Source organism: Belonocnema kinseyi, chromosome 2 (assembly GCF_010883055.1).
Source record: "Belonocnema kinseyi isolate 2016_QV_RU_SX_M_011 chromosome 2, B_treatae_v1, whole genome shotgun sequence".
In the NCBI taxonomy this organism is placed as follows: Eukaryota; Metazoa; Arthropoda; class Insecta; order Hymenoptera; family Cynipidae; genus Belonocnema; species Belonocnema kinseyi.
Window position 1 is genome coordinate 182,213,267 of NC_046658.1, and position 16,473 is coordinate 182,229,739.

The 16,473-nt window shown below is 22.8% G+C and overlaps 1 protein-coding gene across 1 annotated transcript in view; it reads left to right on the forward strand.

Moving 5' to 3' along the window:
* The first annotated feature begins 276 nt into the window (after nt 1–276).
* The window catches only part of LOC117167849 (26S proteasome non-ATPase regulatory subunit 7), a 28,329-nt gene continuing 12,132 nt past the window's right edge, over nt 277–16,473 (forward strand). The window contains exons 1-4 of the mRNA XM_033353056.1: nt 277–515; nt 669–761; nt 7,237–7,415; nt 14,200–14,403. Coding sequence (XP_033208947.1) covers nt 341–515; nt 669–761; nt 7,237–7,415; nt 14,200–14,403 — 651 coding nt within the window. The 5' untranslated portion in view covers nt 277–340. The remainder of the gene's footprint in view (nt 516–668; nt 762–7,236; nt 7,416–14,199; nt 14,404–16,473) is intronic.

Sequence of the window (16,473 nt, forward strand, 5' to 3'; positions counted from 1 at the left end):
AAATGAAAGAGTACTTAAGTTAATATCAGCGTGAGTTAGGGAATTTTGAAATCAGTATTTAGTAGCAACCTAATTTTTTAAATAACGCTATTTAAATCAAATTTTATCAGGGTTGGGGAAAATTAGATATCTGAATTATGTAAATCGCAAAACAGCTTTAATTTATAAGCGAATTTTGATTGCTACACGGCACTTTTTAAATTTCGTGGGTAGAAAGTGTATCGATATATCGAAATAACGACTGACCTCAATAAACGGCAACTTCACAGTACACCCGTCAAGCGCGTCAGCGAAGAGTGACCGCTCGTGAAATACTCCAATTGTTCCAAATTGTTCAAAAATGCCGAGTCAAGAAGTAACCACGACTAAAGTTGTCGTTCATCCCTTAGTTTTGCTAAGTGTGGTGGACCATTTTAACCGCATGGGAAAAATTGGGAACCAAAAACGAGTGGTTGGTGTACTTTTAGGCTGTTGGCGAGCAAAAGGAGTCTTGGACGTTTCGAACAGTTTTGCAGGTTAGGATTCATTTCTCTAGGTTATTGCTTCGAATTCTCGTGTTATCGACCAGAATTATTTGAATTCTACTGTTTCAACCTTTCGGATAATTGAACTTATTAATATTTATCCAGAAAAATAGTATACTTTATGAAGAAACATAATTTTTACAGTACCCTTCGATGAAGATGACAAGGATAAATCAGTATGGTTTTTGGACCATGATTACCTCGAAAACATGTATGGAATGTTCAAAAAAGTCAATGGTAGGTTCCTTTGATTTTCTGTTTCATTTCAATAAAATTGTATTAGTCTGGGAATAAGGTGTTTTGTTTTCAAGTATTTTTAGACGGTTTCAGACAAAAAAACAACTATTTTCGTGACTCATTTCTATTTTCGACTTTATCAGTCTTTCTAATATTAAAAAAAAAAATTATTAACTATTTTGTTCAATTAATTAATATTAGAATCCAAATGTTTTTTATAGCCCGTGAAAAATAAATCGGTTGGTATTGAGTCAGGGAATTCTAAACTCATCAGGGAAATTCTAAAACGGAGAATTTTCAACAAATTTGTTGAAAAGTTGACCTTTTTGGGTAGAAAATTGAACTATTTTGATAAAAAATTGAATTATTTGGTTTAAAGTGAACTTTTTTTCAAAACATCGTATTTACGGTTTAAAAATTTCACTTTTTTTTGTAGAAAATTCGTGTTTTTGTTTTTAAAATTCGTATTTGGTTTCAAATTCGTCTTGCTCCAAATCTTAATTTAACTATTTTTCTCAAATTATATTTTTTTCATTAAAAAAATAATTTTTTTAATTGAAAATTTAAAAATTTATTTATATAGTAGAAAATTTGTTTCTTATTGAAAATTCGTTTTTTGTTTTGAAGTATTAATCTTTGTGACTAATTGTTTTTTTAGTTGAAGAGTTAACTCTTTTATTCAAACCTCTTTCTTTTTGTAATAGAAACTGATTTTTTTTAACTTAAAATATAATTATTTCATTTTTTTAAATTTAAAGTCCATCTAGTTTTTGTCAAAAATGTAACCATTTGATTAAAATTTCATGTTCATGGACAAAAATTAATTTTTCTTATTATATGTTTTTGTTGAAATTTCATATTTTTGTTTAAAACTTTTTTTTTAAATTAACCGTTTTTTTTTAAATTTGTAATTTCGGTTTAAAAATTCCACTTCTTCGTAGAAAATTCGTGTTTTTTTAAACTAAAGAATTATTTTTTTACACTGAAATCGTAATTATTCTATTTTTTGTTGAAAATGCATTTTTTTATCTTTTATAGAAAATTAATCTTCTTGGTTGAAAATTTATCTTTTTCTTTGAAAATTCATTTTTTGGTTGAAAAATTATATATTTGGTATAAACTTCGTCTTTTTGATCGAAATTTAATTTTTATAGATTGTAAATTTAATTATTTGGTTGAAAATTTATGTATTTTATTGAAAAATCGTACTTTTTGGTAAAAAATTAATTTTTACAACTAAAACTTTCAATATTCCAGTTTTTGTCAAAAATGTATCTTTTTTTATATAAATATATTCAACTTGTTTGAAAATTTTATTATTACGTTAAACTTTATTTTATTTTGTTGCATTTCAAGATGAGGGTTTTTTTTAAGTTGAAAATTCAACTATTTGGTGAAAAAATAGTTGGTTGATTTGTTGAAAATTCAATTTTGTTTATAGAATATTCATATTTTTGGGTTAAAAATTTAACTTTCTTTTTCAAAATGTATATTTTCGGATTGAAAACTCAACTGCTTCGAAGGTCTTTCTAATATTTTATGAATTATTTTGTTGATTTTATGTTTTGTCCTATGTATTAAAATTGAAATTATGATGTATTTTTTATTTTTTTATTTGAAGAACATTTTTATTTTAAATGAAAATTAAAATATTTCAGGTTGAATTAGAAAATTATCTTCTTCAGTTATAAATTCCTGTGTTTTATTGAAAATTAATTTTTATGTAATTAAAACTTTAATCTCTTGTTAAAATCTGATTATTTTGTTACAAAATTTATCATTTTTGTTAAAAATTAATTTTAACCAAAAATAAAAAACGAGTTTTCAATGTAATAAATAAATTTTTAAATAAAGAAATAATTTTCAACTAATGTGAGGAGTATTTAAACAAAAAAATTAATTTTAAGCCAAAAATTTGGAAAATTCTTTTTTTTTTTCGTCGAATATTCATACATTTTGTTGAAAATTCATCTTTTTGACAGGAAATTAATTTTTTGGGAATAAAATTGATCTTTTTGGTTGAAAATGAATCTTTTCTTGTCAAGGATTTTAATTAAATTTTCTTTTATTCAAATATCAACTAATATCTTTTTCTTTCAAAATTCATATTTTTTTATTGATTATTTAAATATTTGGTTGAAAAATCGTTTTTTGTTGTTTTTTTTATGTCACAATTTAAGCTTCTAAGTAGTGGAAATGATTTTTTTGTAAAAATTTTCATTTTTAATGTCTCAAATATTCTAAAGTCTTTTTGAATTTTCTCAAAAATATTAGGAACATATTTATTATTTAATGAGAGTTCTAGTTAAATTTTTTTTTACTGAGAATTTAACGATTGTATTTTAAGTTGAGAATTTGTCTTTTTTAGTTGAAAATTCTATTATTTTGATAGAAAATTCATATTTTCGTGTTTAAAATTTAACTTTTTTTTCAAAATGTATATTTTCGGGTTGAAAGCTCAACTGTTTTGAAGGTCTTTTTTTAGTAGAAACTAGACGTATGTTATTCAGAATTCGTCTCTTGTTAGGAAGCTAATCTCCTTTAAAAAAAATTCTGTTTTAAAAATCAGTTGTTTTTTTTTTAAACTAAAAGTTGAAATATTTCATTTTTTGTCGAAAATTAATATCATTTTGATAGACATTTAATCTATTTGATTTAATATTCATCTGTTTGGTTAAAAATTTAATTATTTCGTAAAAATCAATTTTATTTGTTCATAATTTTTTTTCTAGCAGAATTAAAATATTATTTTTTTTTTATTGAAAATTTTTAAAGCGAAGAAAAATGTAAAGCCAAGAAGTTGTAAATTTATTTTAAAAATTATCTTTTTGCTTGAAAATGAATCTGTTTTTGTTAAGGATTTTAATTAAATTTTCTATTATTCAAATATCAACTAATACATTTTTTAAATTTAATTTATTTAAAGATTTTAATATTTTGTTGTAAATTTTTTTTTGCCACAAGTTAAGCTTCTTAGCAGAAAATTGATCTTTTTGACTGTAAATAAACTTTTTGGTTTAAAATTCATATTTTTGGATTAAAAATGAAACTGATTATTTGTTGGTTAAAATTTTAATGTCTGAAATCTTTTTAAAAAATTTTGAATTTTCTAAAAAATATTAGGAACCTATTTATTATTTAATGAGACTTTTGTTGAACTTTTTAATTCTTACTGAGAATTTAACTATTGTATTTTAAATTGAGAATTTGTCTTTTTTAGTTGAAAATTCAACTATTTGGAATTTTTTGGTTGAAAATTCAAATTTTCGGATTTAAAATTGAGATTTTTTGTTAAAAATGTATAATTTCGGGTTGGAAACTCAACTGTTTTGAAGGTCTTTCTAATATTTAATGAATTATTTTGTTGATTGAATATCTTGTCCAATAAATTAAAATTGAAATTAAAATATATTTTCTTTTAAAGAACATTTTTTTTAAACTAAATATTAAACTATTTTATTTTTAGTTGAAAATTTATCTTCTTCAGTTATAAATTCCTGCATTTTGTTGAAAATTCTAATTTGTTGTCTTTAAATGTATCTTTTTTATCACAAACTTGACGTAGTTTATTCAAAATTCGTCTGTTTTTTAGAAAAATAATCTTTTTTGAAAATTAATTTTTTAAACTAAAAATTAAATTAAATTTTTTTCGATAATTAATATCTTTTTTATACATTTACTCTACTTGTTTAAATATTTATCTGTTTGTCTACAAATTTAATTATTTCGTTCAAATCAATTTTATTTGTTGATAAGTTTTTTTTAACAGAATATAAATATTTTTTTATTTATTGAAAATTTAACGATTTGCTTAAAATTTTATTTTTGTTGCAAGATTGATCATTTTAGTTAAAATTAATTTTAACCGAAAAAAAGAAAACGAATTTTCAACTAATATGCGGAATCTTTAACCAAAAAAATTAATTTTAAGCCAAAAAGATGGAATATTGTTTTTTTTTTTCGTCGAATATTCATACATTTTGTTGAAAATTCGTCTTTTTGGCTAAAAATTTATTTTCTTGGTATAAAATTAATCTTTTGGGTTGAAAATAAATCTATTTTTGTCAAGTATTTTAAATTAAATTTTCTTTTATTCAAATATCAACTAATACATTTTTCTTTGAAAATTCATATTTTTTGTTGAATATTTAAATATTTAGTTGAAAAATAAATTTTTTTTGTTTTTTTTTTTTGGTCAAAAATTAAGCTTCTTAGTAAAAAAATTCATCTACTTGATTGAAAATGAGCTTTCTGGTTAAGAATTCATATTTTCGGTTTGCAAATTAACTTTTTTGTTATAAATTTATATTTTTGGCTTCAAAATTCAACGGTGTCGCAGCTTTGTCTAATATTTTATAAAAATTGATTATTTTTAAAAATATTTAAATATTTAGTTGAAAAATCAATTTTTTGTTGTTTTTTATTTGCCAAAAATTAAGCTTCTTAGTAAAAAATTCATCTGCTTGATTAAATATGAACTTTTTTGTTAAAAGTTAATATTTTCGGCTTAAAAAATATAAATATTCTATAGAAAATTCGTCTCATTTGGAAAGTATTTAATCTTTTTTAGTCAAAAATGCAACGGGTTGAAAATTATTATTTTTTGGTGAGAATTTTAATTTTAGTACGGAAACATATATTTTTTATTTAATGATAATTTTGTTGAAATTATTTTTGTCAAAAATAATTCTTCTGAGTAGAAAATCGATTTGTTTGTTTGAAAATTAACTTTTTTGTTATAAATTTATATTTTTGGCTTAAAAATTTAACTGTGTCGCAGCTTTTTCCAATATTTTATGAAAATTCATTATTTTTTTGAATATTTAAATATTTAGTTGAAAAAAAATTTTTTGTGTCAAAAAAATTAGGCTTTTTAGTAGAAAATTCATCTGCTCGATTAAAAATGAACTTTTTGGTTAGAAATTAATATTTTCAGCTTTAAAAATGTAAATGTTCTATAGAAAATTCGTCTCTTTTGGAAAATATTTAATCTTTTTTAGTTAAAAATGCAACTGGTTGAAAATGATTATTTTTCGGTTAAAATTGTAATTTTTAATGTCTGAAATATTCAAAAATCTTTTTGAATTTTTTCAAAAACAGTACGGAAATATATATTTTTTATTTAAGGGCATGTGACACAGCTAAATACCTATATTACCGACGACAGTTTTTCAGTTCACTGAATGTTTTTTTGAACCTAAGAACTTTTTTTGTAAATAAAATATCGACCTGAAACTTTGGGAAATATATTAGAGTGCAATAAAGTACGTTTAGGTGCTGCATTTTGCTAGGAACTTCACTGAAAATTATTTCATCTTTTTTCTGAACCTCAACATTTTTTGAACGTTCGAACTTTTTTTAAACTTAAAATATCGGTCTCAAACTTTGAGAAATGCAAGAGCCGAAAGAAAAGTACTTTAAAGTACAAAGTTTAATAATAAAAGATGTAAAAAAAAATATTTCAACAATCAATTCCAACGGTATCAGCCGGTAACGTTGTGCACGAAAATGCGAAACCTGGCGGCCACTAGACGAGGCTCTCGAGACTTCGTATTTTCGTGTACAACGTTACCGGCTGATGCCGTTGGAATTGATTGTTGAAATATTTTTTTTACATCTTTTATTATTAAACTTTGTACTTTAACGTAGTTTTCTTTCGGTTCTTGCATTTCTCAAAGTTTGAGACCGATATTTTATGTATAAAAAAAGTTCGAACGTTCAAAAAATGTTGAGGTTCAGAAAAAAGATGAAATAATTTTCAGTGAAGTTTCTACCAAAATGCAGTACCTAAAAGTACTTTACTGTACTCTAATACATTTCCCAAAGTTTCAGCTCGATATTTTATTTTTAAAAAAAGTTCTTAGGTTCAAAAAAACATTCAGTGAACTGAAAAACTGTGATCGGTAATATAGGTATTTAGCTGTGTCACATGCCCTTAATGATAATTTTGTTGAAATTTTTTGTGTCCAAAATAATTCTTCTGAGTGGAAAAGCCATCTGTTTGATTGAATATTAACTTTTTTGTTATAAATATATGTCTTTGTCTTGAAAATTTAACTGTGTCGCAGCCCTTTTTAATATTTTATGAAAATTTATTTTTTTAAAGTATTTAATTATTTGTTTGAAAAACCGTTCTATAGAAACTTCGTTTCTTTTAGAAAATATTTAATCATTTTTAGTCAAAAATGCAACTGGTTGAAAATGATTATTTTTTGGTCAAAATTGTAAGTTTCAATGTCTGAAATATTCAAAAATAGTACGGAAATATACTTGTTTTATTTAATGAGAATTTAGTTGACATTTTTTGTGTCAAAAATAATTCTTTTGAATAGAAAATCGATTTGTTTGTTTGAAAATTAACTTTTTTGTTATAAATTTATATTTTTGGCTTGAAAATTTAACTGTGTCGCACCTCTTTCTAATATTTTTTTTTTTGTCGAATGAATTCAAATTGAAATAAAAATATTTTTGATAGCTCGTGAAAAGGTAGTGGGTTGGTACCACACGGGTCCCAAATTGCATCAAAATGATGTCGCGATCAACGAGCTTATTCGAAGATATTGTCCCAACTCGGTTTTGGTGATAATTGATGCAAAACCAAAGGATCTTGGCCTTCCAACGGAAGCTTATCAAGCAATTGAAGAAGTTCACGACGTAAGTTTAATTAAAACTACAAACTTTTTTGAATAATTCCATTTTTTTCGCCCAAGTCTTTTGGGGCTTAACTTATTATTTTTTATATTTAACTATAACAAGAAGGTTTATTTATAATAAAAATTAACAATTAATAGGTGAAAATAATTTTAAAAATTCATACTAACAGGGCCAGGGAATTTTTTGTAATCTAAAATGAAGTTAATTTGGTTATTTTGTTGTAAAGTTATTTTTGTTGGATGAAGATTAATCTGTTTCAGTTAAGGATTCCAATATTTTATTAAAAAATAATTTTTTTTTTGTTGATTTCGTTGAAAATAATTTTTTTTCTAAACTTAATTCCTTTAACTGAAATTTCACTATTCCATTTTTGGTTTAAAATAATTTTTCAACTTAAAATTTACCTTGTTTTATTGAAATTTAATTTATTCTTTAAAAATGCGCCTTAACTTTTAGAAAATTAATTTTTTAATTTCTTTAAAAATTCGAATATTTGATTGAAAATTTGCTTAGTAATTAATCTGGTAGAAAATTTAACTCTTAAGTTAAACATTTTATTTGAAACAATCAAGAATTTGGTTGAACATTAATGTTTTTTTAAGTTAAAACACCTTTATTTTTGTTCAAAATTAAACTATTTTGTTGAAAATATTTTTTTTTCTAAATTTCATTTGTTTAACTGAAATTTGAAAAATTCTGTATTTTGTTAAATATTCATATTTTTTTCGTAGAAAATTAATCTTTTCAGTTGACTTTTTTTTAATAATTTTTTAACTTAAAATTTACCTTCTTTTATTGAAATTTAATTTGTTCTTATTCGTATTTTTAGAAAATTGATCTTTTCAATTTAAAAGTGATCTTTTTAGTTGAAAACTTAAATACTAAGTCGAAAACTTCTTTAAAAATTCAAATATTTGATTGAAAATTTTATTAATAATTAATCTGATAGAAAATTTAACTATTAATTTCAACATTTTTTTTTAAATTAAAATTTTGGTTGAAAATTAATGTATTTTGTTCAAATCTCCTCTTTTTTGGGGAGTTGAAAATAATGTTTTGAACTAAAAATATATCTTTTTTAGTTAAAACTTAAGATATTCTGTTGGAAAATCGTTGTACTTTTTATACAATTATGCTTCTTAGTTGAAAAGTGATATTTTTGGATAAAAATTTAACTTTTATGATAAAAATTACTTTAAAAGATGAAATAAATAAATTTCCTCTTTTTTTTGTAGAAAATTAATTCTAGTTGAAAGTTTATCTATTTAAGTGGAAATGGATGTACTTTATTCAAAATTCGTTTTTTTGGGGGATCGAAACAATTTTTTCAACTTAAAATATATTTTCTTTTAGCTAAAAATTAAGATATTGTGTTCGGAAAATCGTCGTACTTTTCAGAAAATTATTCCTTTTAGTTGAAAATTGATCTTCTTGGTTGAAAATTCATCTTTTTGGTTAAAATTTTAACGATTATTTGTAAGCTTCTTTACAAATTTAAATATTTAGTTGAAGATTGATCTTTTTGGTTTAGAATGTAATTTTTTATTTTAAAAATTTATTAAAAATTAAAATATTTAGTTAAAAATTCATGTGTTTTATTGAAAGTTCATTTTTTTGGTAAAAAATTGATCTTCAATGCTTTCAAGCTAAATTTTTTAATTTCAAAACTCTACTATCATATTTTTAGTCCGAAATTCGTCTGACAATTTGTTGCTTTATAGAAAATTGAAGTTTTTTGTAGAACATTAGTTTTTTTAAGTAGAAAATGCGTCCTTTTAGATTAAAAAATGGCTTGAAATTTCAACTTTGAACTATTTTTGGTTGAAATTTCTTATTTTTTGTTTGAAAATTGAACTATTTTGTTGAAATTAAACTTTTTATTAAAAATTCAACTATGTCATGAAAAACTTTCATCGTTTTTGACTAAAAATTCAACGAATTGGTTGAAGAATGAATTATTTTGTGAAAAATTTATCCTTCGGGCTGAAAATTCATCTTTTTTGATATAAAAGTCATCTTTTTTGGTCCAAAATTCACCTTACTTGGTTAAAAATGAAGCTTTTCCTAGAAAAATTTAACTTTTCGGTATGACAGTTCAACTATTTGCTTCAACATTTTTTTTCAAACTGTGAATGTAGTTATTCCATTTTTGTTTTAAAATTAATCTTTTTTTTCCTTCAAAAATCAGATATTGGGCTTCAAATGCAAGTGTTTGGTTAAAATTTATTTTTTGGTAAATTCATTATTTCAGTTTAAATCAAATTTATTTGTTTAAATAAATTTGACGTTTTTTTTTTTAAATTGAAAATTGAATTTTTCGGTTGAAAATGTATTCATTCTATTGAAAATTTATCTATTTTGTTGAACATTCACCATTTTGGTAGAAAAATTATCTTTATTGGTTCATAATAGTTAAATATTCAATATAAAAAGACATATTTTTCACGAAAAAGTGTCATAGTTTATATTTTAATAAAAAAATAATAAAACTGACACTACAGAAGAAAAGAATATTAAAACGAAAAATATGCATTTTCAACAATGAAAGATTTTTGACTCAAGAGAGAAATAGAAGTTTGTCTAAATTATTAAAACTTCAAGTCAGAAGACAAATTTTCTTTACAAAAATTGAATTTTAAAACAAAAAATATGACTTCAAAAAAATAATTCTCCACGAAACTATTGCATCCAAAAAAGATTCCAGTTGAATCTGCAAGATCAAAAATGAAATTTTTTAACAAACAAAAAAAAGTTTCTGCGAAACAAATTAAATTTTCAACCTAAAAAGACGATTTTTTAAAAAACAGGATTAATTTTTAATAAAATAGTGGAATTATCTACTAAATAGTTGCATTTTTATCCAAAAAAACGTTCAATTTTTTACTAAAACAGATGATTTTGTAATAAAAAGTGACGAATGTTTTATAAGTGGCACTTTCAACCAGAAAAGATTTCAGTTCATTTTTCAACATAAAAATATAAAATTTAAACAAAAGGTAAATTTTCAAGAAAATAGTATAATAGTTTAATTTCGAACCAAATAATTGCTTTTTAATCCATAAACGATTACATTTTTCTGAAAACGGATGTATTTTCAATTAATTAAATACAACAACAAATGTTGAAAAATAATTGAATTTTCAACAGAAAAGTTCCATTTTTATTCAAGAAAGATAAAATTTATCCTAAAACAGATTAATTAAACAAAAAAAAAAATAGTTTAATTTTCATCCAAAGAAAATTTCAGTTCACTTTCTAACAAAAAATAAGAATTGTGAACAATTTGCAACCAAAGTGGATGTGTTTTTAGGAAAATTATTAAATTTTCAACTAAATAAAAAAATTTACAACTAAATGGATAATCTTTAGAAGAAAGTTTTTGCAATTTTTAAAATTCTTATCTAAAAATATTTCATTTTTAAAGTTTTTAACTTGTCCTATTTTCGAAATTTTAATCTTAAATTATTCAAATTCGAGATTCTTCAATTAAAAATAAGATTGATCAATTTTAAACGCTTTAAATTAGAAATGATACAATTTCAACTCCTTTATAATAAAATCTGAAATTATCCAATTTAGAACGCTTTTAATTACGAATAATACCATTTTAATTAATTTGAATTTTAAATTATCGAATTTTCGAAATTGCATTTAAAAAATATTTCCATTTTAACGATTAATATTTAAACAATTTTATTGAAAATTCTTTCTTTTTTTCTGGTTCGGAAATTTATCATTTTAATTATAAATTACATTTTTCTTTCAAAAAGATACAACTGTTTTGTTGAAAATGATATTATTGTGGTAGAAAATTCAACAATTTGGTTAAAATAGTTTTCTTTTTTTAATAAAAAGTCTTATTTGATGAAAAAATCATGGCATTTTTATCAAGAAAATTAGTCTTTTTATTTTTAAATTCAAGAATTTGTTAGAAAATTGAAGTAGTAGGTTAACCAAAAAAGATTTTAATTACATATTGAAAGCAGTCGAATTAATTTAAAAAAAAAACACAAATTTCTAATTAAACCTTAACAGATTAATTTTCAACCACAGTTGCATTTTTTCTCAAGAAAGATGAAATTTATAATTAAAAAGATACGTTTTCGAACCAAAAAGACGAATTTTTAAGAAAATAGTTCAAATGTTAATGAAAAAACATTTTTCAATCAAGGAATACAATCTTTTAAACTAAAATGTTGAATTTTCAACTACTTACTATTTTTGATTGAAAAATTAAATTTATGAGATAGGAAAAAACGGCATAATTGACACAAGTCAAACAAACAAAAAATAATTTAAAAAATAAATAACAAATACACAAATAAATAAAAAAAAATGCCTAAAATATATATTATCAGATTATAAAATTTCTCAAATTTCAAATAACGACAAGGTCTTTAATTGCCGAACAATAAAATCCCAAATTTAGAAGTATCCGATTTGTAAAAGAAACAAATTATTAAATTCCCACAAATATTTCAATTGTCGAAATTTAGAACTGCTGAACATAGTTAATTGATTATTAATTTATGAGCTATTAATAGCATTATAAATAAGGCAAACAATTGAATTAATCATTTATTAATTATTTTCGGTAAATTTTAAATTTCGTCAAACTTAAATTTCAGAAATAGAAATATTTATGGGAATTTAACAATTTATTTATTTTATAATTCGTAATTTTGTGTTAGTCCCGGATATTCAAACACTTTTAAATATAGTGATGAAGAACTAATTTTTTTTTTTATATTGCCGTTTTAAAATATAATGCTACCATATAATAAATACAATTATTATATCTATAGATAATAAAGAATATGATAAATCATAAAATATTGTTTTCTATTACAATGAAATAACGAACTCTTAAATGTGTGTGTTTTTTTAAAAATCAATTTGTATGTCAGTCTTAAAGAAAGACCATTAACGAATATTTTGTTATCTTTGACAACACTCAAATTAATTGAAAATTATTTTTCGAAGTGCTAAATCCATTTTGAAATTAAATTCTGATAATTGAGAACAAGAAAATAAATATTATCACCTTATTTTTAAATTTATGGAAATTCGAGCCCTTTTAAAATATGTTTAGAACTTCTAGAAGTTGGGAATGAATCAAGAAATATCTGATAAATTGTCGAAAATGTTTCCGAGTTTTCAAATATTTTTAATGTATTAAAAACGTCTTAAATTCCTGAAAATATTTTTAACTGACACGAATTTTTCTCCAAATTTTCGAATATCATTCTCAATTTGAAAAAAATTACCTTACGATCTTCTAAATTTTCCCAACACTTTTAAGAAAATTTGTTTATTCTTTTTAAAACTTTTGAAATTCTTTTAAATTCTACTAAATATTTCTTGAATTTACCCAATTTTTGTTAGTTTTTCTTTAGCAATCTTACCAAATTGAAACATTTTGCTTTAAAATCTTCTAAACTTTTTTTAGAAATTTTTAGGAAATCGTTTATTATGTTTAAAAACCTTTTGAAATTTTCTCTTAAAGGTCATTTTTCAAAAATAAAAATTTATTTATTTTTTGCACACGAATAAAAGAAAAATTCTTTTTTTTTAAATCCAATCTAAACCTTCTAATTTCTGGAAAATTAAAAAATTGCCTTCAAATATTTCCGATTCTTCTTGGACTATTTTGAAATGAAATATTTAAACTTGCAACGAATTCGATGAATTTTGAAATAAAAAAGATAATTATTCAACCAAAAATTGAATAATTACATTTTCAGTCAAAAACAAAAAAGAATGTTTAACCAAACAAATGAATTTTTTACTAAAATTATGGAATATTTAACAGAAGTAGTATTTTAATTTTTAATAAAAAAAAATTATTTTCTACAAAAAAAGAATTAAATTTTCAATCAAATAGCTCATTTTTTAAGCAAAGAAATGAATTTCTAATATAAATGATGAATCTTCAATAAAAAAATTTAAATTAAATTAAATTAAACTATTTTTAGAAATTTTTAGGAAATCATTTATTATGTTTAAAAACCTTTTGAAATTTTCTCTTAAAGGTCATTTTTCAAAAATAAAAATTTATTTAAATTTTGCACACGAATAAAAGAAAAATTCTTTTTTTTTTTAAATCCAATCTAAACCTTCTAATTTCTGGAAAATTAAAAAATTGCCTTCAAATATTTCCGATTCTTCTTGGACTATTTTTTAAATCTTTTTAAATCTTTTTAAATAATCTCTTCAAATTAATTTTTCAAAATAAAAAATTATTTTAATTTTTCCTAGGAACCTGAAAATATTCCTTTCATTTTTGTGAAACTACAAAATTCTTAAAAAATCTTCACAAGTTTTAATTATTTTTGAATTGTTTCAAAACTTTGGAATGTCTCTTAAACGTATTCAAATTTTCTCTAAAATTATGCAATATGGCAAAATTTCGCTTTAAAATCTTTGACAATTTTTGAAAACTTTTAGAAAATAATTCGAAACGTTTTCTGATCTTTTTTCGATTTTCTCTTGCAATTCCCTGCAAAATAATCATTTAAAAATTTCCCATGAAGTTTAAGACACTTTTTTTCACACCCTGACAAAATTCAGCTTACCATTTCTCCTGAGATCTTTCATAATTATTAAAAATCTAAAAGTGCCGAATTTGGAACGCTTTGAATTAGGGAAATAGTACCATTTGTAAAATTTGTATTTCAACGCTTTTCCGCAAGAGGCTTTACGAACGATGCCAACTAACTAAATCCAAATCTATGTGTCCGAATTTATTTTTTTTTCTGTTTTTTTCTTTTTTTTTTTTAATTAGGACGGCTCACCAACCTCGAAAACTTTCGAGCACATCCCGAGCGAAATTGGGGCCGAAGAAGCAGAAGAAGTGGGTGTTGAGCATCTACTCAGAGATATCAAAGACACAACAGTCGGCACACTTAGTCAAAGAGTCACAAATCAACTTCTCGGTTTGAAAGGACTTCACGGTCAGATACGAGAAATTAGAGATTATCTCATCCAGGTGGGTTCTTGCTTTCATAAATTCTGATCTCAGTGTGTCTACCTTGATCGGGAAACCAAGAAAAGTTCAGGAACTTGATTTAGGGACGCGGATTTTTCATTCGATGACACTATTTTGCTACTATTTCAAAAAAAAAAAAAAAAAAAAGATACTTGAGACACTATTTTCTCACAATTGTCTGCTACTGCCACTATTTCTTTACATTTACTTGAACAATTTTAACGAAAAATGGTCTTAATGCTGATTAGGGACCGGCCATAACTCTGAAAATCTTTTCCTTTTAAATAATAGAAAAAAAACCACTTTTGAATCGAATGAGAAATTCCAATTTTCCAACCCCCTTTTTTTTCTTAAACTAAATAAGCTAGTGTATCGAAATTTTGGGAGAAGGAAGAAAATATATGAGCCGACTTCGGTTGAGTCCCTTGGAGTAATTATTTATTGAAAAATTCATTATTAATTATTAAAAAATATTTAACTGGAATACTTGAAAATTTTAATCAAGAAGAAAATTTTTTAAACAAGGCGACTAACTTTCAAAGAAAAACATCATGTTCTACAAAAAAATAGATTTTTTTTTAAATACGTGAATTTCTAATGAAACAGTTGAATTTTGAATTGATAGAGGCAATTTTTCAGGCAAATTGTCGAATATTGAAACCAATTATTGTTATTCTACGAACAAGATTTTTCAAAAAATTCATTAGTTTTCCAACCAAATACTTCAATTTTAAACTAAAAAATATCATATTTTAACAACAAAAGGAATAGTTAGGTGTTCTGTTGGAGAAATTAATTTGCATCCAAACTGATGAATTTTCAACTAAAATGATGAATCCTAAACTAGAATAATTAAATTTCAAATAAAAAATTATTTTAAAACTAAAACAATGAATCTTTAAAAGAAATATTTAAACTTGCAACGATTTCGACGAATTTTGAAATAAAAAAGATAATTATTCAACTAAAAATTGAATAATTACATTTTCAGTCAAAAACAAAAAAGAATGTTTAACCAAACAAATGAATTTTTTACTAAAATTATGGAATATTTAACAGAAATAGTGTTTTAATTTTTAATAAAAAAAATTATTTTCTACAAAAAAAGAATTAAATTTTCATTCAAATAGCTCTTTTTTAAAGCAAAGAAATGAATTTCTAATATAAATGATGAATCTTCAATAAAAAAGATTAATTTGGATTAAAAGAGTTTTATTTTTCAACCAAGCAGATTTATATATAACATAAAAGATGAATTTTTATTTAAAATGATTATTTAATTGGAATACTTAAATTACTAACCGGAAAGAAGAATTTTTAAACAATGAGATTAACTTTGAAAGAAAAAAATCATTTTCTACCAAAACAAGTAGGTTTTAGATTTAAAAAAGTCGATTTTCTAACGAAAAGTCGCTTTTTCTCAAACAAAATGCGTGAATTTTGAACTAAATAAATTAGTTTTCGAATAAAAAAGACAAATATACATCCAACTTGTTAAATTTTGAAATAGAAATGTCAATTTCCCACCCAAAGTGGAATGGTTGAATTTTCAGTTAAAAAAAAAAACGAAATTAAGTTTGATAAAAATTCATCTTTTATGTTATAAATGAATTTGCTTGGTTGGAAAATAAACTCTTCATCAAAATAAAGGTTTTTATTGAAGATTCATCATTTATATTAAAAATTCATTTCTTTACTTAAGGGCATGTGACACAGCTAAATACCTATATTACCGACGACAGTTTTTCAGTTCACTGAATGTTTTTTTGAACCTAAGAACTTTTTTTGTGAATAAAATATCGAGCTGAAACTTTTGGAAATGTATTAGAGTGCAATAAAGTACGTTTAGGTACTGCATTTTGATAGGAACTTCACTGAAAATTATTTCCTCTTTTTTCTGAACCTCAACATTTTTTGAACGTTCGAACTTTTTTTATATATAAAATATCGGTCTCAAACTTTAAGAAGTGCAAGAGCCGAAAGAAAAGTACGTTAAAGTACAAAGTTTAATAATAAAAGATGTAAAAAAAAATATTTCAACAATCAATTCCAACGGTATCAGCCGGTAAC